This window comes from Salvia hispanica, chromosome 1 (genome assembly GCF_023119035.1).
Source record: "Salvia hispanica cultivar TCC Black 2014 chromosome 1, UniMelb_Shisp_WGS_1.0, whole genome shotgun sequence".
Lineage (NCBI taxonomy): Eukaryota > Viridiplantae > Streptophyta > Magnoliopsida > Lamiales > Lamiaceae > Salvia > Salvia hispanica.
In genome coordinates, this window is record NC_062965.1 from 7,633,466 (window position 1) to 7,654,781 (window position 21,316).

The 21,316-nt window shown below is 36.7% G+C and overlaps 3 protein-coding genes, 1 non-coding gene and 1 pseudogene across 5 annotated transcripts; 3 read left to right on the plus strand and 2 right to left on the minus strand.

Annotated features, from left to right (window-relative positions):
* The first annotated feature begins 3,682 nt into the window (after positions 1–3,682).
* Positions 3,683–6,318, plus strand: LOC125186287 (type IV inositol polyphosphate 5-phosphatase 6-like). The gene is made up of 8 exons (XM_048082642.1): positions 3,683–3,774; positions 3,857–3,961; positions 4,050–4,779; positions 4,868–5,061; positions 5,127–5,235; positions 5,323–5,471; positions 5,551–5,989; positions 6,061–6,318. Exons 1-7 carry the CDS (start codon positions 3,683–3,685, stop codon positions 5,771–5,773), a joined length of 1,602 nt encoding a protein of 533 aa, XP_047938599.1. The 3' UTR covers positions 5,774–5,989; positions 6,061–6,318.
* Positions 6,319–7,042: 724 nt separating this feature from the next.
* On the minus strand, positions 7,043–7,124 carry TRNAS-AGA. Its single transcript has one exon. It is a non-coding gene; the product is annotated as a tRNA-Ser (tRNA).
* A 78-nt stretch (positions 7,125–7,202) lies between these two features.
* LOC125196830 (non-specific lipid transfer protein GPI-anchored 21-like) lies at positions 7,203–8,574 on the minus strand. 2 transcript variants are annotated; one of them, XM_048095827.1, is made up of 4 exons: positions 8,179–8,569; positions 7,989–8,015; positions 7,824–7,886; positions 7,203–7,499 (listed from the first exon to the last, which is right to left on the minus strand). In XM_048095827.1, exons 1-4 carry the CDS (start codon positions 8,510–8,512, stop codon positions 7,306–7,308), a joined length of 618 nt encoding a protein of 205 aa, XP_047951784.1. In that variant the 5' UTR covers positions 8,513–8,569; the 3' UTR covers positions 7,203–7,305. The 2 variants fall into 2 exon arrangements, with proteins under 2 accessions (XP_047951784.1, XP_047952300.1); XM_048096343.1 differs by having other exon boundaries at positions 7,245–7,482; positions 8,179–8,574.
* Positions 8,575–9,803: 1,229 nt separating this feature from the next.
* LOC125216336 lies at positions 9,804–12,852 on the plus strand (annotated as a pseudogene).
* Positions 12,853–17,652: 4,800 nt separating this feature from the next.
* Positions 17,653–21,086, plus strand: LOC125213308. Its single transcript, XM_048113782.1, has 7 exons — positions 17,653–17,771; positions 18,069–18,174; positions 18,487–18,531; positions 19,585–19,693; positions 19,919–20,144; positions 20,226–20,434; positions 20,702–21,086. Exons 1-6 carry the CDS (start codon positions 17,727–17,729, stop codon positions 20,406–20,408), a joined length of 714 nt encoding a protein of 237 aa, XP_047969739.1. The 5' UTR covers positions 17,653–17,726; the 3' UTR covers positions 20,409–20,434; positions 20,702–21,086.
* Positions 21,087–21,316: the final 230 nt, after the last annotated feature.

Genomic DNA, 21,316 nt, shown 5'->3' on the forward strand with positions numbered 1-21,316 from the left:
TTTTATCTTTTTAAAACCCTCTTGCATGTATAGAGAAATAGCATATTTATACCTCTAATAATATTTTACTGGTATTAACTAAAAGGTTACTGGGCCTTTAATGAGGCCATACGGATTGATATTCCACAGTCGCCACTGGGCCCATTTTAGAGCTGATGACAGAGATTAGAAAAATTCATGAATATTTAAACAACTTGTATTGGATATGAAAAATGAAAAATAACCTCGCATCTTGGCCTCTGTTCTGTAGATTGTCGTAGTATAAAAATGTTCTTAATATAATAAATCTATTTATCCTTTCAAAAATTTCATTATTTGTATTTTGAATATAACATGTTTTTGTAAGTTGTAACGTCACAACTCATTTATTTTACATTATAACCTAAACATAGTCTTTCAATAAATATAGCATAATCATTAACACAGATAATATATTGTCATAAAAAAATACATGCATGTAAATGAATACATAATTTTTTACTCAACAATTTTACACAGACGACGTATATATTAGTATCATTTTCATTTTTCAAAGAGTATATATAGTTTATTAAATAACTTTACTCCAAAAAATGTCGCATCAATTTCCACGCTGCATTCATGCACTCACTGAAAATTAAATGTAATCATGTTTTGATTGAATATAAACACAATTTATTTCTTCAGATGTCATTTTCTTTATGCATGTCAATCAAAATTAGTCAAAGCTTCAATAGGGACATGTTTTTGGTTGAGTTAAATAAGCACGATATTAATTAAGTAAAATTATAAATAAAAATGGTGTGAATTTATTCATCGTATTAAATTTTCCGTCACAAAATGGTGTCATCTCATCTATCTGAAAGAATCATTATTACATGAGAGAGAAAAAAATATTAATTTGAGTTTTGGTTAATCATGCATGGGACAATGGTTCAACCGTAAACTAAAATAAATAGGTTTGATATAAAATGTTACGAATATGGAAAACATAAAGCGTCCACGAAATAAAAGAGATTGACAAAGATGACAAATACATGATACATCCCATGTAAATGGAGTTATACAAAACCTTAATCATCATAAATATTGGGACCCAAATATTGTGGATTGCTTACTTATTTTATCCTCGAGGACTAGTATATTAATTTGCCGTCAATTATATTATTTTCTAAATATTATTAAATTTGGTGCTATTAATGTGAATATATTGCTAGTAGATAAATAAAAGTTTATTGATTTATTTTCTCAACAACGGGGAGATGTTAAATATTAATATGACAAAAAATTACTACTATTATCATCATTTGAATTAATTTTTTTTATAAATACAAAAAAATTATCAATTTTGGTTTTTAATCAGCTCTATTTTTGTCAATAAATAATTTACTCGAAATCTTATATGAATTTCGGAGGTACTATTGGAAGCTATTTATATTTTTTTAATCATACATAATACTATAGAATTTCAAATTTTGATTAAAAAATCAAAATTAAGTGGAGTTTTATGACAAGAAAAATTCTGGCTATTTCCTAACCACTTTCGGTATTCAACACCTATTTAATGAACAGATATGAATTGGAGTGAAATTTCGAACAAGATATTTATAAAACCGGTTGAATGGCTGAAAAAAACAATCATGGTTGATGAAGATAAATTAATTAAGGAAAAAAGATATAGGAAGAATCAATATATAGATACTGGTCTATCATGTTTTATGAAAATAAATTGATTAAGGAAAAAAATATATTTCAAGAATCAATAACATATAATAAACTACATAGGTCATAGTCATTAAGCATAAGATGGAAAATAATACAGAGACGCGAATTGTGGATTAACAATTCCTCCTATAAAAGATAAGTGAGAATGTAAAATACCGTATGCAATCTTGATAGTCATTTTCGCGTGATTTATTACGTGAAATATCAGAGGTAAGATAATACAATGAGCGAAATTTATGCATATTGGATAGCTGACGATTTTTAAAATGACATTCTTCCTTTATCTTTAAATTTTAAGAATATAATGGGTGAAATTTATGCCTATACAATATCAGAAATTTATTTAAAATGACATTTCTTCCCTTATCTTAATTATTTTAGTAGTACTAATATTATTTGTTTTGCAAATAATTAATTATGATTTTATCACGTGTATGTCTTTTATAATTAAGTTTATTCATTTAAAAATACATATTAATCCAAATGGACAAAATGAGCCTTGAAAAGGAAGGGCCACTGACGACGCCCCCTAAACTGAGACAACAAACCATATTTTCAGCCTCACATTTCTTCAATATTACCCACAATTTTCATAGGTTTTAGCCATCCCAGCAATATAAATTTTATTTTCATCCGACCAATTAGCTAATATAGAATTTTATTAAAAAAATTAATTGCATAAATATTAAACTCTACACCGTAGCAATAAAAAATGACCTTTTACTTTTACAAATGAGTAGGAGATTATTTCCCATTGTGCACAGACAATTATACTGATATTGCACTGATAAATTCAGTCAAAATTGCAGGGTCCTCTTATAAATAGTTTTTGTCTTATAAATAGTTTTTGTTACAAAACATTTGCTGTAATAGAAAAAATTATCTATTTTGTTAACAATGGCCTGCCAAACATTTAATTAAGAAATGAAACATAAAGATACACATATAAAAATGACTAGTTGAACTAAATGTCCAAACTATATTAACTACTATCATACTAAAAACACAACCACTTTCAAAGATAGTACAAACTATATTAAAAAATCATGAGTCATGACCAAATTAATGAATCTTGGGAGGCAGGTTGAATAAATGTTGACAATTAATATCACCAGAAAATCCTGACCACTTCAATTTATGTCTCAACAGCATAAAAAAAAAAGCATTAAAAAGAAAATAACCTAAATGATGTAAATCCCACTTTAAAAGGGTATAAAAAATATTAAAAAAAAGACAATCCTTAACATACAAACATTCTAAATTCTCAGACACCCAACACCAAAACCCAAGAAAAGGGGAATTTTTACTACAGCATTGTATAAAACAACAGTACAACATAAAAAAAAGTCCAATAAAAAAAAGATGAAAAAAAAAATTTCCAGATTTGCAGCACTGTTAATCACAGGAGGGACTACTAAGCTTTATCTTTACATTACATATAACAATGTGCCTCTTTTAATTGCCTGCTTTTACCTTTGTTTTGTGAGACCAAAAAGGCAAAGACAAAACAAGATAATATACATACAGCTATAAAAGGATTTCCATTTGACTTTTTGTCATATCTACACACTTTTTCTGACCAGCTCAATTTGTGAAAATAAATTCAAGATTTTTATCAGAATTCGAAGAAGAACTTATTTTGATGAAATTAAAGATGGAATTTGTTTCATCTAGAAATCCGAGTCTATATTTTCAATTTATTCTGTTATTTAAAGAATAGATTTTGATTAGAAAAATGGATCATAATTGGCAATTCGACTTGGTGGGCCAGCCTTTGGGGTTCGTAAAACATACAAACAAAGAGAGAAGGCAATGGCTGAACTTTATTCCAATCACGCATAAGTTTCGATACAATGGTGTAACTATTTTGCTGCTGAGAACGAGGCAGTTTTCAAGAAAAAGAAACTAAAGAAGGCCCTCTATCTCATGCAATGTAATGTTCAAGTTGGTCTTTTCGTGTTTTTGGGGTCACTTGCATATGGGTTTTGAAGTGGGCATCTTAACTTCTTTCATTAGGCAAGGGAGAGGCTATCTTGATCATCCCCAGATTTTAAACATCCAAAACTACAGGTTAGATTCTTCTCAATGACAGGCATTGTGGTTGTTTGCGGCTCTTGGTTGAAGTTCTAGAATTTTCTTAATTTTCGAGCAGTGTTTTCGTGTCAACATGGAATGTGGGAGGAAGGCCACCTAGGAGCAATATGAACTTAGATGATTGGCTTCACTCAGCTCCTTCTGCAGATGTATATGTTCTAGGGTATGAACATGATCATCAATTTTTTGATGCTACTTGAAATTATTCATCTATGGCTTCTAAAAGACTTTGTTATTTTCAATCTTGGCAGTTTTCAAGAAATAGTTCCTTTGAATGCCGGCAACATTCTTGGAGCAGAGGACAACGGCCCGGCTAAGAAGTGGCTCGCCTTAATCAAACGTACACTGGACAATGCTCCAGGCACTAGTGGAGTCGGGGGGTGCTACACACCATCTCCGATCCCTGATCCAGTCGCTGAATGGAATGCAGACTTCGAGGGATCGTCCAGGAACAAAGCCTCAACCTTCTTTCCACGTCGGTCGTTCCAAACACCACCACAGCGCTGGAACATGGAGAACGACATGTCAATCCCACAGACTCCCCTTGATAGGAGACTCAGTGTGTGTGACAGGGTAATTTTTGGTCACAGGCAGAGTGACTTTGGTGCGAATGTGAGATGGGGCGGTAGACCTAGTGACTGCTCATCTAGCCAGAGGACGAGCGACTTCTCTTCTGGCCCTCGTCCCAGTGACTACTCATCTGGACCCCGGCCTAGTGACTACTCCTTGGGTCATAGGCCTAGTGACTTTGAGGATTATCTGACTAGTGACTCGCCTAGCACGGTCTTGCAGCCGAGGGCTTGTGCTCTCGCAGAAGATGCATACGGAGAGCCAGGAAGATCGAGATACTCTTTGGTTGCAAGTAAGCAAATGGTTGGCATCTTTCTCACTGTTTGGGTTAAAAGTGAGATGAAGGAACATGTGAGAAACATAAAGATTTCATCTGTTGGAAGAGGATTAATGGGATATCTTGGTAATAAGGTAGCTGATTTATGTTATAACATTACAAAACTTAAATTCTTTTCTACATTGATTAAACTAAGAAGGCATTACCATCCTTTGATCACAGGGTTCCATTTCAATCAGCATGATGTTGCACCAGACCAGCCTTTGCTTCGTGTGCAGTCATTTGACGTCCGGTGAGAAGGAAGGAGATGAGCTTCGTAGAAATGCTGATGTCATGGAGATCCTAAGGAAGACACGGTTCCCACGTGTCAGCAACATCAACGATGAAAAATCACCCGAGACAATCCTTGAACATGAGTAAGATTTTCTCAAGAAAATTTTCTGTCATGTGCATAGATTTAAGCTTGAATTCTTGAATGTAGTCGAATAATTTGGCTTGGAGATCTGAACTATCGGATAGCTCTTCCCTACCGATCTGCCAAAGCTCTCGTGGAAATGCAAAACTGGAGGACACTGTTAGAAAAAGACCAAGTATGTTTTGACACTCTTTCTTATACCATGTCTGTTCTTTATGATGATATGAAACCTTAAAGACCGATGATTTGTGTCATCTGACAGCTCCGGATAGAGCAGAGACAAGGCCGAGTATTTGATGGATGGAAAGAAGGGAAGATCTACTTCCCACCAACGTATAAATACTCGCACAATTCAGACAGATATGCTGGTGATGATATGCACCCGAAGGAGAAAAGACGAACTCCAGCATGGTTAGGCTCTCGTTTATCATGATTCGAATAAACCTACTGAAAACAATCCATTTACTTGTGGTTTTGTGTGAATCTCAAGGTGTGATAGGATCTTGTGGTACGGACGGGGTCTGCAGCAGTTATCCTATGCACGAGGCGAATCTAGGTTCTCAGACCATAGACCAGTCTCTAGTGTTTTCTCGGCCGAGATCGAGCTAGTCCCCAACCGGTTCAGGAAAAGCACGAGCTGCTCAGGCTCCAGAATACAGGCCGAGGAGCTGTTACCCTACACACAAAGCTATACTGAACTCTGCTTCTTTTGAAAAAAAGTGTTCGTGCTGCATTGGCATCCCATATTCCCATATCATTCGTACACACGCCATCTTTGTTGCTCTCCCCTCGTCTAATTGTTTTCGTCATCAGATGTGAATACTCACAGTTTTGGAGACCTAACCTTACACACCACTGATCATGTACTAAGTACACTTCGTTGTAGAGTCTAATTATACGAGCCGTTGCAGTCTTCTTCCGCAGCTAAGGTATCGAGAAAACCACTCTCATTCTCTCCAAATTCATACAAAAATTTAACAGACAAAACTTTCTGTTGCAGGATGTAATCTAACAACTGAAGATGCCAAGTAAAGTACAAGATTCTTGTTTTATTTTTATTTTGAGGATTCTTTGATTAGTTAGAACTTAGAATAGGATCATAGATTGTTGACAAAGTTGGATAACTAGACATAGTCAAAATAATCATCCTTCTTTAAATTGAGAAAGCTGCAGTTTTCAATGTGAGAAAGTATTGGGAATCTTGATGTAAAAAAAACACTCATTGATAACATGATAGTGAAATATCAAGCTTGTTTTATGCTTGTTGCCAATGATTTTACTGAAAAGTTGGTTGCTTTGTGCCTCCACATTCATTCTCTGTCTGCTTTTCCTTTATGTCTGAAAATGAAAAGATAAAAAAAACAAAAGCCTCTGAACCTACCAAAAGCAAAAGACAAGTTAAAACATGACTAACCCTCACACAAAACATGAATACATATGCCTTGTTTAGCTGCATATTCAAAAAAATTACTCAGAATCAGAACCATAAAAGTAGCAAAAGAGTCAAAAAGGCAAAAGATAAATTTGCAAATGATTTAATTTTTTTGCATGTTATTTCTCTTTAAAACTTTTAGAAGAAGTGTCAATATCTATTTTGACATTTGCAGGGAAAACAGGAGTGCTATTTGAAATAATATCTATCTGCTAAAGAAAATGCAATTCATATTATGCAGAGACAATAATGGTACCTTTTGATAGATTTGAGCATGCATTTTGTTAGAAAAACAAATTGTTATAAATTTCACGGTTCAGGTGCGGGTACCCGTTCCAACACCCCTACTTAGTATCGTAAGGAAATGTTTGGATTGAAACAATATCTTTGTATCATCAATTTAACAGGATGTTGGCAAATGAATTAAATTGGATTTGCAATTTAGAAATTAGTAGACAGGATGTTGGCAAATGAATTAAATTGGATTTGCAATATAGAAATTAGTAGATTTTTATTTTTATTGCTCTGGACAAAATAAAAAAACAAAAAACGTGGACGGCAGGATTCGAACCTGCGCGGGCAGAGCCCACATGATTTCTAGTCATGCCCGATAACCACTCCGGCACGTCCACTAGTTTACTTTGTTTGTTAGTTTTTTCAATTGTATTTTATACTTGAGAATACATCACAATTCATAAATAAAAACATGAAACAGAAAATATACTCCTATAGTATTATTCTTCATAGAGAAATTCTTATACAAATAATGAATCAATGAAATCCAAAATCCACAAAAAACATAGCATATACATATCAACAAAAGTAGATGAGAAAGACCCCCATCATCGCTACAAGAAGAGATGGAAAAGCACTTGGAGATGGCTGCGCAGCCGACAATGTTGGTCGCATCCCTGGTGGCGTAAGCGTCGGGACTAGGTCACTTTGTGGCGTCTGAGGTGGCGTCATCCTAGAAGACGGTGGTGTCGAGGGCTGAGGAATAAATGGAACTGAAAGATCATGTAACATCAGTGCTACTCAACTCTAATCAATTGCCAAAAATATAAATATACATGCCTGAACAGAGTTGTGATCATATAACAACCAGTTGACATCACAGAACATATCAATTACCAACTTTCATTATAAAAAAAAATCTACTGATATTCATGAATCAACGATCTAATATGTTTTGTGAATCAACAAACTAATATATATGGTTGTCAATCTCATTTTAATAGCGGTCTTAGGGGAATAGGACCATGCCCAAACATATTTAAATTTACTTAAACCAAAATTCACATCATATATGGAATTAAAAATTTAAATAGTACCTTGAGGAATTGAAGGAGGAGGTGATCTATTATTTGGTGCAGACGGGTTTGAATTCCTTGGTGCTGTATCGACCAAAATCATCAAGATTTATTAATTAATTATGCCATAACAATAAAAATTGATGATATGCATAAATAGGAGTTGGGAATGGATTATAAATGTACCTGGAGCTGGAACAGGGCTAGCTGTGGCTGCAAATTGAGGTCAAATAAGTTATTAATATTATTAAGCATATTGAAATTTGATAGTTCAATAATCACTAGAAAAATAATAAATACTCCTACAAAATTAGAGACGCAGTTACTTGCATTTGAAAATTTTGAAAAAATAAGCTAAATTTGATAGGTTAATTACCTCTGCATTCAATTGGGACTCCAGATTGGTTGCATGCTTTAGGAAGGGAGATTGCGAGAGTTCGATTGATGGGAACTTGGAAAGGTACACCTCCCGTCACAATCTGGCACAAGCAATCTTGGCCGTTGCTCATGAGGTCTCTCAACGAGTTGCAGCACGCTGAAGTTGGCGACGACGCGTTCGACCTGGTCGTCAGGTACCCTATGCACGACCCGAAGCTGCGTAGCATGGGCCCTGTGCAGGTTGTGTTCGTGTTCGTGTTCGACTGCGCTGCCGCATACGGAGCGAGGAAAGCTATGATAATGAGATTTCCTAATACAATCATGCTTTCCATGGATGCTTGTTTAAGGAGGGAGAGAGAAGGGAGGGTTTATTAGTTATAGATGGCATGGTTTAATTTTGTAAGAAAAAAGGAAGAGAAGACAAGGCTAGCTCACCTACCTTAACTGTATTTTGGAGGGTTTAGGTGACCTTGTTACATGTCAAGCTAATCTTTTCTTTTTAGAGTATGATGATGTTTTAGTTAAATTCTTTGGGTTGAGACTGAGACCATGAATATTAGGATGTCAATCCACAGCTAGGGTTGGTAAACCACATAACTAATCCTATTTTTATCTGTCATCGTGATGTTATTGAATAAGTCTTTGTAGAAATTCAATAATAATTTGCATTTCTTTCTTGTGATTAATTTCTGTACGTGCGTCACGATTCCTCTGTTCTAGTTCCCCCAACTTGTTGCACTAATTACCCAAAAATGAAAGAAGGGGAGAAAATACTCAATAAGCTCTCAAGCTATATAGCGTACAAAAATCCAAAATTCAGAACGGCCAAATCAAAGTAAAAGAATAAAAGAATTAATATTTACAACTTTAAAAAAGTTGAGTTTTTGCCATAAACTTTAAATCTGATAAATTTAAATCTGATAAATGATATCATGAACTTTATCTGAGTTTGTTATTTGCCACTAGCGAAAAAAAGTCCGCCAAATGATATCATGATACAGATTTTTTTTTCATAATTTCTCGACAATAACTTCGATAGCTTCAAGTTTTTCAACATTTGAAGATATTTTTTCTTGAATCACACTCTCCAAAATTGTTTTACAATCCGTTAATATAGCCGAAATTTTTTCGCTAACGGAAAATGACAAACTCTAATAAAGTTTGTAATATTATTTGTCAAGTTGAAAGTTTGAGGGAAAAATCTAATTTTTTGAAAGTTAAACAATATTAGTGCTAATATCTAAAAAATAAAATGCGAAATTAAGTAGATATTACAACCACTCCATTCCTCAGAAAATTAATGTAACTGGAGAAACTCATTTTAGTTAACTAAATTTAATTAGGAAAGACCCATTTCAAATTCAAAGAGTTGAAAGAATTTGGTAACTCAAACATTTCATATTCAATATGTGTACTTGTCAATTACATATATGCTGAACTGGAATTTAACTCAAATTTAATTGTTAATCGATTATCGTTAACATATGTCTTAATTAAATGTTCTTGAACTATCGCCCACAATTATTCTTTATAAAATAAAATAAAAATTAAATAATTATTCCTAGTGGATATTTAACCACCACCAGGGGTAGTTTGGTCAATAAGTTTTTTTGTATGCTAAGAGTGTCACTGGTTTTTTCATCTTCTTTCTATCCGAGCTCTACTTCCATTAATGGCAACGAGATCATTGAGCTCCACTCAATTCCCAATTATACCCTTGCCACACCACAATATCACCTTCTTATCCCTCGGTCACTCCCGCTGCAAACCGTCGCCTTCCGCTTCGATCATCCGTCGCAACTTCCGGCTGAAACCACCTCCGGATTCAGCCACGTATATCCGGCGCGGCTCCGATTCAATATGTGGTCAGTCATATCTACGTTTATATGCTGAGTCACATTAATGGCTGAATGTGATGATGAATTTGAATTTACGCACTTCCTACTTTTTTCCTGCTAGTTATGTTTTCTGCTGTTTTAGTTAGTAGATTTTTTGAAGTTGATGAATGTTGTGAAGAAGTATCTATTTTAGTATTTTTGCAGATGATGCAATTTTCGAAGTGTTACTCCACTATTTATGTTTTAGTAACTTTCATTTGCGGATTTTGTGGATGATGCAGCTACTGAACTAGAGGATTTAATTAGCTGAGACTTGTTATTTGGAGTAATCTATAAAAGTAGGATTACTACACTAAATCATATCCAGAACTCTTGTAGATCACTGAATTCGCTTATAAAGAAATGGAAGCTGATTTCTGATTTTTACCTAGAATGTGGAAATTTGAAATGATTTGAATCTTTATGATATAATTATACAGAGGTTGTTTCTTCTTGTGATGGTAGTTTGCATCTCTCTCTCTCTCCATCTCACCCCTCATTCCCTCTCACACACACACATCCCTGATTAATTTATGTTCATTATGAAGCTGCCGGGAAGGGGGATGTATTGACGAGCACTGAAGATAAAGCTGTTAGTTCCTCGAGCAAAGCGTCCTTGTACAGAAATGGAAATTCTACCGACTCCATTACTTTGTTTGGGGTTGACTTAACTGCGGATAATATTGCCGTTGCTATGGTATATTTCGTGCAAGGTGTTTTGGGACTTTCCAGGCTTGCCGTCAATTTCTACCTGAAAGATGACCTGCATTTAGACCCTTCAGAGGTATTAAAACATACTTAATTGGCTAGAGAGCGGACATATCTCATGTGAAATGTAGTCACGACTTACATTTCTGTATAATTGACTAGACAGCTATAATATTTGGCGTCTCATCATTGCCTTGGCTTGTTAAGCCCCTGTATGGATTCATCAGGTAGAATCACTCACCCTGATTGTCTATCTCTTCTCTTTCCCTTTTACAGTAGAATGAATATATATTCTAAACCTAGTTATGAATGTGTTGTGCAGTGATTCATTCCCTCTCTTTGGCTACCGAAGAAGGTCATATTTGGTTATTTCAGGACTCTTGGGTGCCCTCTCATGGAGTTTGATGGCAACCTTGGTTGATAACAAATACAGTGTTGCATTCTGCATACTTCTGGGGTCTCTGTCTGTTGCATTTTCAGATGTAGTAAGTATATGGAGATATATTTAGTGCAATTTCACCTTACTGTGTGCATTCTTTAGTGTCAAAATATGTCGAATTATATTACTTTGCTTTGCAAACTGACATAAGTTTAGAATATAGTGCTCTCTCTGGCTTCCTGAATCATGTATATGACATGATGAATATCATTTACTAATATTTTAGAAATTTAGTTACACTACTGTATGCATTATAATACAGATCACCTTGGCTTATTAATCATCATCTAGACAGCCATATGCAGTCATTTCAGTTCTTATAAAGATAAAGCATGATGCAGGTTGTGGACTCCATGGTTGTAGAGAGAGCTCGTGGTGAATCACAGAGCATTTCTGGATCCCTTCAGTCACTCTGCTGGGGATCATCAGCTTTTGGAGCTATTATAAGTTCCTACTTCAGTGGATCATTGGTGGGTGCTTATGGTGTGAGGTATACCATATGATCTATCTCATCATTATTACTTGCATTGTTCTTATTCATGATTTCTCAAGCATCTGCAGGTTTGTATTTGGATTAACGGCTTTGCTTCCACTAATAACATCTGCTGTTGCTGTCCTTGTGAGAGAGGAGCCGGTGCTTGGCCCAGCTTGATGATGACTCTTAACCGCGATCTTTCTACTCTCAGAACGAATAAGCTTGGTTTCACTCCGGAGTTTCTAGGACGCGTGAACCTTGTTACTTCCATTGCATCGTTAGCCGGTGTTGGACTCTACAATGGCTTCCTGAAAAGTGTTCCTCTGCAGAAGATATTTCTCATGACTACTCTCATTGGCTCTGCTCTTGGATTAACTCAAGTATGAATCCTCTTCATCCATCCTTATGAATAAAAAATCATTTTTATTATTAATGAATCACACATTTGGCATATGTCAGGTTCTACTAGTCACTGGATTGAACCGGCAGATTGGTATAAGCGACGAGTGGTTTTCAATTGGCGACTCATTGGCCCTAACAGTTCTCAGTCAGGTACTGATAGCAGTGTATCAAGTGCATACATCTGGAATATAAATTTCATTTGTTTAGAAGCTCAACGAGGGAATTTTTCTTGTCAGGTGTCGTTCATGCCTGTTCTCGTTTTAGCTGCAAGAATCTGCCCAGACGGCATGGAGGCTACTCTATTTGCAACGCTCATGTCGGTTTCAAACTGTGGCAGTGTCCTTGGTGGTTTAATCGGAGCTGGACTAACTCAGCTCCTGGGCGTCACGAAAGATGAGTTTTCGAATTTAGCTTCTCTGATTATTCTTTGCAATTTGAGTTCATTGCTACCTTTGCCTCTACTTGGCCTCCTCCCTCAAGATATATCTGGTAGCGATTCTAACGAGAATGCTGATGTTGAAACAAAGTCGAATTGAGTTTAATGATACCTTATACCAGAAGTAGTTGTATTATGAAAAGTTGGAGCTGTATAGATAATTGTAAATAGGCAAATGGTAGTATTATTTTCTCAGATAGATAAAATGCATCAAGTAGCTTTGGATGGAGTATTAAATTTTCTCGAGCATGTATAAACATGGGTTGTATTTCATTGTAACCTATGTTTTTTTATATTCCCTCCATCCCATATTTTAAATATGCAACATTTGAGAATCGGCATTGATTTTTATGTAGCGTTTGTTTTGTGAGTTAATAAAGAGAGAGTAAGAGAGATGAAAAAGTAGAGATAAAAGATATTTTTATTTTAGGAAACATTTTATTTTTAATAGGACGAACTAAAAAGAAAAACGTTTCATTTCTAATAGGACCGAGAGAGGATTACGTTTCATTTCTAATAAGACCGAGAGAGGATTATCTAAATTTGTAAATCTATCACACGTCTTGATTGATCACAAATTTTGTCATCATTGATAATTTATTTCCGGTTAGAGAGCCAAACATAAATTACTCCTGTTTATCCTAGCCGTATAATGCATTCCACTATTCTTTTAAAATTAAAGCTTAGTCGAATTAAGAATCGCAATTCAGTTTTACTCGGTTAAATATCTGTTGGAAACTTGGTACATAAACTTGGCAGTACATGATTTGGCAAGAATAATATAATTCAAAAGAATAATAGAAGAAAGAGAATGCTGAATAACTCTCCCTATCCCATAAAATTAACCCATAAAATTAAAGATATTTAGAACAACATGAAAATTAATATATATTAATAAAGTAAGAGAGAGAAAAAGAAAAATAGTTAAATTAGTGTTAAAATCGAACAACATTTTCTCTACATGTACAATTAAAATATCAAGAAGTACAAATTCCAAAAAATGATTAAAAGAAAACACACAATTCTCACGAAAACGGCGATGCATATGCCAAATTCCTCTGTTAAATTGTCGCTCGCAACGTGCAAAAAAGACGCCAACAGCAAGCATTTGCATCGCTAGCATCAACGTCATTCTCAAATTTTATGCCACATAGCACCAAATGGCTTCTGCAAGGGGCGAATGTTCCACCTTAAAAAATTCATTTATGCTACTTTTAATAATTAATTTAAATATTTTGAAAATATTCTTATTTATGTTTCTTTTTAATTCATTAAAATATCTTTATGTATATTTTTTCCCCGTACATATACATTTGTTGTCCCTGGCACCAATCATAGCTCCTTCAGAGCATCCGCAATAGCGGACGAAAAAACGCACGCCCTAGCCACCGGCTAGCGGCTCGAGCGTTGCGGACGGCGAATGGCTAGGCCGAGAGGGGGGTGGAAGAGCGGTCGTGCGCGGTCAGGAGGCGTTAGCCGATCACTCGGCGATTGCTCGTCCGCTATTGTGCGGCGTTGATCAACGAGCGATCGGGAACCACATTTTTATTTATTTATTTATTTTTATTTCAACTCTATATATATGGCTCGTTGCGCTTCATTTCATTCGCATTTGGTGTGCTCCAGTCTCGATGGCGACAGTGAAGGATCTAACACAGTTGTGGTATACTGACTGCATTGTCGATGTCATGTACGCATGTATTATCATGCACAACATGATCGTCGAAAATGAAGGTCAAGAACTGACTGATGGGGCCGTTGAAGATGTTGCCTGTCCAAGCCACGGTACTGCCACTGCTAATGTACGAATGGGGATACCCGGGAGACGCCGAAAGGATCCAAACATTTGCTGATATGCGCCAACAAGAAGCTCATATTCGACTCCAGCATGATATAATTGAAGAGTTATGGGCGCGTATGATTGCACGTTGATATCTATGTAATTTGTTTGAATTGTTGTTTTTTTTAATTTAACTAGACTTTTTTTTTTAATTGTTCTAGGTAAATTTTTTATATTTAATGAAATTTTATTGCACTTTCTTTGTATTCGTGTCCAATTTTTATATTTGTGAATTTGTTTGCTTGGATAGTGCGTCGGCTAGTCCTAGTGCTTGAGCATCCACAATAGCGGACTTAAGGTAGGACTAGCGGTTAGGGCGTGGGGATGTCCGTCCACAATAATGGACTAACGCGACGGACTTCCCGAAGTAGGACGAGCGCTCATCCACGCCCTAGTTAGTCCTACCTTTAGTCCTCTATTGCGCGGACAGAGGACTAATTAACCGATTTTTTTTTTTTTTATACTCAATATTTACAACTCATTGCACTTAACTTTTTTTAATATTTGATAAACACCAACAATTAAAATGAATTAATCGTATTTTTCAATTTGTTTTATTGGCTAGGGTGTCGTCTAATCCTAGTGTTAGCCTATTATTGTGTTGTGGTTAGTCCTAGTGATATGGCAGGCTGTGGTGTCCTAGTGACGTGGCAGAAGGTGTTTTTGGTTAGTCCTAGTGTCAGACTACGGCGGACGCAGACGTCGGGAGCAGACACCGTTCATCCGCGGCTGAGGCGGGACGTCGGCCGCGACGTTCGCCATTGCGGCGACGACGCGGACTTCCAATTTTTTGATTTTTTTTAAAAAAACTCTATATATACAGCTCGTTGAACTTCATTTCATTCGCAACACTGTGTTAACGAGTTTCTCTCTCTTTAAAATTTTTGTTCTCAGTATATCCAAAATGGCTAGTAGTGGTACGGGTGGCAGTGGTGCGGGTGGTAGTAGCGCGGGTGATAGTGGTGCGGATGCGGGCCAGCGAATTAATGAAGAGGTGCGGGCTGTTATGGCACGGGAGATAGATCGCCTGCTACGTGAGGCCTTGCAGCGGCAGCAGCGGTCGGCGGTACCTCGCCCCATCCATCGTCAAGCTATAGTACCCCGGGACCACATCACTGCACATTATCGGTTGTTTGCGGGCTACTTCGCTCCGGAGCCGCGTTTTGAGGATAACTTACTCCGGCGACGTTTTAGGATGCATCGTCTGCTATTTATGCATATCGTGAGTGTTTTAGTGCATTGATACGAGTATTTCAGGTTCAGGGAGGATGCAGTTGGTAAACCCGGTCACACGCCCATACAGAAGTGCACTGTCGCAATCAGGCAGCTGGCGTACGGAGGCGCGGCCGACATGTTCGACGAGTACCTCCACATTGGCGAGTCGACATCCCGCGAGTGTCTGCAGTTTTTTATCAGGGCGTTAGAGAGATATTCGGGGCTTGGTATCTTCGGAAGCCCAGCCCCAAAGACTGTCAGCAGCTGATAGATCACGGGTTTCCCGGAATGTTGGGCAACATAGATTGTATGCATTGAGAGTGGAAGAATTGCCCTGCCGCCTGGAAAGGGGTGTACACTACCGGCTTCAAAGGCAAGCATCCCACTATGATCCTTGAAGCTGTAGCTGACTACCGGCTGTAGATATAACAAGCGTACTTTGGAGTAGTCAGGTCGAACAACGACATCAACGTCCTCCAGTCGTCGCCCATGTTCAACGATCAGTGCATGGGTGTTGGTCCCACCATCAGTTTCGTCGCCAACGACAACCAACACAATATGGGCTACTATTTGGCGGATGGGATATACCCAAACTGGCCCGTCTTTGTGAAGACGATCAGATGCCCATCAGAAGATAAGAAGATCTATTTTGCGGGTCGTCAGGAGGCAGCACGCAAGGATGTGGAGCGGACATTTGGTGTGCTCCAGAGTCGTTGTGGTATATTGACAGCATCGCTGATGTCATGTACGCATGTATTATTATGCACAACATGATTGTCGAAAGTGAATGTCCTGAACTGACTCGGTGGACCAATGAAGATGCTATGGGTGTCGGTCCAAGCCACGGTGTGGCCACGGCGAATGCACGTATGGGATACCCCTTGGAGACGCGGATCGGATCCGCAAATTTGCCGACATGCGCCAAACACAAGCCCATGTACGACTTCAGAATGATATCGTTGAAGAGCTATGGACGCGGAGGGGTGGACGTTGATATTTTAATTTTCTTTTGTTTGCATTGTAATTTTTTATATATATAATTATGTATGTGTTTTTTTTAATGAAGTTGTTGCATTTTCCCTATCCGTATTCGTGTCGAAATTTTAATTTCGTAACGTAAATTGCATATTTGTGAATTTGTGATTTTTTTTTATTGCGAGAAGTCCGCGCGGGAAGTCCTTGGGGATGACCGTCATTGTGTAGTGGGATGTCCTTATGACGTGGCAGTGCAGTGAGAGGTCCTTATGACGTGGCAGGGGGTGTTTTTGGAAAGTCCAATGGGAAGTCCGTCCCATTAGAGATGCTCTTAGTCCGCCTTATTGTGGATGTTCTTACTGGACAGTGGAAAGTCCTGATGATGTGGCAGGCTGTGGAAAGTCCTAGTGATGTGGTAGGAGATGATTTTGGCTAATCGTAGCTAGCCTATTGGTTAGTCCGTGTAACTGCGGATGCTCTTAGAAAATCCTACTCCCTACGCACCTTCGTTTCAACTCTTCCTCCTACATGTCTCAATCCTCATGAAAACTCTTCATGTTACCCATTTTTCTAGATTCTGCTACTATTTCTTGAACTATAGTTTATCCTATATTTCCCTCGTTTAATTAAATTAAAATTATACTCCCTCCGTCCTACATTTATAGTCACATTTAGTTAGGGCACGAGTTTTAAGGAATTAGTGGAATGTGTAATTAATGAAGTGAGATGATGGAGTGTGCAATAAATGAAGTGAGATGGAAGAGTGAGATGGTGGAGTGTGTAATAAATGAAGTGAGATGAAGGAGTGTGTAATAAATTAAGTGGGTTGGTTGAAAGTGGGTCCCTTGTTGACTTTTTGATTTTTTATTTTTGTTTTGGTTTATTTTTGTGTTTATAATGGCATTTGAGTGTAATTTTAGTGAATAATGTGGTAAAATTTTATGTCCAAATATGGAAAATTCTAAATGGGACTATAAATATGAGACGGACTTTTATGGCAAAATGTGACTAGAAAACTGGGACGGAGTGAGTACATGAGTAGTAAAACAAAATACTCCATACAAAACGACACCGTTTGTCCCATATCATCATTTTTTGGGCCCATATTCGAATGGGGTATTAAAACCAGCTGCAGAAAGTCATACAACTAATTACTGAAATCATCTCTTCGCCTAGAAAATGGATGCTCTTATGAATCTTGAATCAGTTCTTCGCTCAAAACAGGTGACCGTTTATCAAAATTCTTAGATATCTAATTTATTTGATATTTTCTTTCTTCTTGCACTCTTCTACTGTCAATTTTGGGCATTTTGCGGCTTGGTTTTGAAAATTTGCGAATGGGATTCTAATTTCACTTTTTTCCTGGAAAATGTGTGTCTTTTCTTAAAGACAAAACTCGAACAGAGTTGTGCTTCAGAATTCAACTTCTGAAAATCACGAATTGATTCTTGAATTTTACTTCAATTGTACTATTATTGCAGTTTATTTTAATTTTTTGAAAATGTTGAGACGGATGAGCAGGTCCAATTGACGCCTAAAGAAGCAAATGCATTGCAATCATGGAGAGATCGAGCTGAAAGAGCTTTATCTGTTGGTGGTCTTGCTGGTTCAGTTACTTCTTGGCTAGGTATTATCATGACCATTGTTTTGTACTTTTGTTGGTTTTTTACTTGTTAACTAGTTTGTTGGTTATAGATTGTTTAACATGGAAAAGTGATGCATCTCTGCTGAATTGTTTGTGTTGTGCAAAAGGCATTAGGCCTCATTATAGGTGGTTTTGTTCCTGGAAAAGAGGTGAAGAAAAATAGATTTTAGTTTCGCTTTTTCGCACGTCGACTTGTTTTTCTGTTACTGCTTTTAATTCTTCTGTTTAGTGAAATGATCTGTTGTTGATGCTTAATACTGTTGCCTAATTAAACGGCCATCCTTTTGTTGACAGTGACAAAAAGGCTTGACAAGCAGCTACGGATTCTTGTTTCTGCAGGTTGGTGACGTCGCTCCCATTTTACCCTTGTGTTCGTGTATGTCACTATGTCTGTAAGAGTGGCTGGGAGTGTACGGATCCTTTAGTAAATATATACAGTATTGAATACTTTTTATTCGTGTTTGAGTGCCTACTTATACGTAAAAGGGGGAAGGCTGCTCTTGATATGATAATGTAATTTAAAAAATGGTGTGTATGTTGCCATAGATATTTCAGCCTTGTAGCCCCTACGTTATTAGATGCTTTTAAATGCAAATTTTGTGCATATTTTGCAATGATTTTTGCAGAGTCATTGCATAAACTGCTGATATGTCTGTTTATCAATATGAATTGTTAGAATGATCATCAGTGGGTGAAGATGCAAAACTGTTTGGTTTTATCTTCAGAATTTGTACTCGAAATATGATTGGAAAATGTATAAAGTGTACAAAACAAGTGGATGAATTTTTGCAAAAATGATCCAATGTAATTTGGGAAGTTTTCAGTTTTAATTGCCCCATCAGTGTTATAGTAATAGGAAGATAATTGAATTCTTGTTTCCCGACTGTTGTTTCATACTAGTATATTGCAATATATGATTGATATTTTGAAAAAATCCAATGCCCTTTCGGTTGTTGAAGGAAAATAGATGATGGAACAAAACCAAACACTGCATTATTTGCTCTTCTCTTACAATGGACTTTGTTTTTCATTGTATAACATCTACAGCTAGTTCTTGTTCAGTTTGCTCCCTCGGTCCCATTAAATATGAAACGTCTGCTTTTCGACACGGATTTTATGTTGTTTTGTTTTGTGTGTTAATGAAGAGAGAATAAAGTAGGAGAGAGGGAAAAAGTAGAGTTGTTGGTATTTCCATTTTAGGAAACGTTTCATTTTTAATGGGACAGAGGGAGGATTCTTTTAATAATTCAGGAATCCCCATTTGTGTGCTTGTAGTGTAAGGAAAATAAGGAATGTAGGAGGTGTGATGTGCGTTTACTGCAAGCATAATGTGTCGTCTAGCATCTTCAATAAACAAGAATACGACTGAATTGTCTACTGCTACTTTACCAGGGCTTGGTTCCCTTTCTGGACTGGCTCTACTTAACAGATCTATTCACTCATCTGTTGATTATATGCTTTCACTGCAAGGGAGTCGGGTACAGGGAGAATTGGCACACATGTAGGTTTTACCAAACTCTATTAGTTTGTGCATTGAATCTCTTTCCGGCTAATTGTTTTTGGAATCTAATGAATATCTTGTGGCAAAACATTATTCGTGTCTCACATGTACTACATTTACCCTCCCAAAATTTTCTTGTCCACTTTATGTCTCCCTCTCTTCCGAAACCCCGATTTTGATACAAAATATTCTCATTTAATTTCTTTTGTTTGGCCGTGTCATCAGAATATTGAGGAACAATCAGAGTAATGGTTGGGCATATCAATACGTCTCCAAGTACTTTTACCCTGAAGTTGTTTTCGTCGATGCATCGGTAGATAAGGCTTTCTATAGATGGCGTTACAGAAACACGTCTGGAGATGCCATTGCTTCTCAAACACAAAGCACCACGGAAGCCAATTCACATGAGAAAGACGCCAAGATGGTTGCAAAAGAAACCGAACCAGTCTATGTGAGTGACCAACGTTTTACATACACTCAATTCAGAAGGGAGTTGAGAATGACTGTTTCTTTGTATTTTCTGAAATTTTAGGCAAGTACAGGAAGCAACACTGCAGAGAATCCATTTGATCTCATTTTCGGGTTTCCTGAGAGTACAAAAGAGGTTTCTGATCAGGCTGATGCACCCAAAATATTGTCGAGGAGGCAGGCACGAAAAGAGAAACGATTGCACCGCAGGCATAGGCATGGCCGTGACGTGGAATCTGAGATTTAGCTTACCAAGCAACACCATGATGACCGGTAAGTTGCTTGAAAATCCGTGTTGTAATTCTATATGAATTATTTCTGATACATTCCTAGAAATCGGAACTTATTGAATTGTGTTGCATCATGTCAGAATGCCAAACTATGTGTTTCTTACTTGAGAGGAATATCATCATCTGTCTCTTTCATATTTATGATAAAAAGGTGTTGTTATTCGGAAAATATTATGTTAGCATGTTGTCTTTGGGCTGCTGCTGCTTTTTGAAATGGCAATTGTTTTACAAATCTGAGATATACATGCAGGGTGGGGAGTTGTTGAACAATCACAAACAAATGCACTTGCTTTGGATTGGTGCTGCTTTTTTGCATTGCTAAGCTCCAGCGCATTTGGACTTATATTTTTAGAGTTTGACATTTTTCAGTATCAGCAATAATGCAAAAGTGTCATTTTCGACACTCCCTTAGTCGTCCCACTACAGTTGAGTCATTTTCATTTATGGCAAAATTCAACACAATTAGCTCTCTTTTTAATTACTACTTATTTTAGGGATAGTGGTCTTAAAACTACCCCTTCCGATTATTGTTAATAGTGATATTTCTTTTCAGCATAGAAATAAAAAAAAATGTTTAGTATGTTAAGTGAAAAGATACTCTTTATGGAATAAAGTATGAAACTTTTTTTTGTTAATTTTAGTCAGAAAAATGAAATGACTATGATGAGATGTCCCAAATTGGCTGTTAATGCAAAATAGAGGTAATATCTTTATGGAATTTTACATTATTAAGTTTCCATTAAGCATTTAAATAAAAAGACAGACGTGAACATTGTCTCTAAATTTTGAATAGAACACATTTCACAAATATATGCAATAAGTTACAAGCCTTGTCATTTTACATGAGAGTAAAGTAATGAAATTT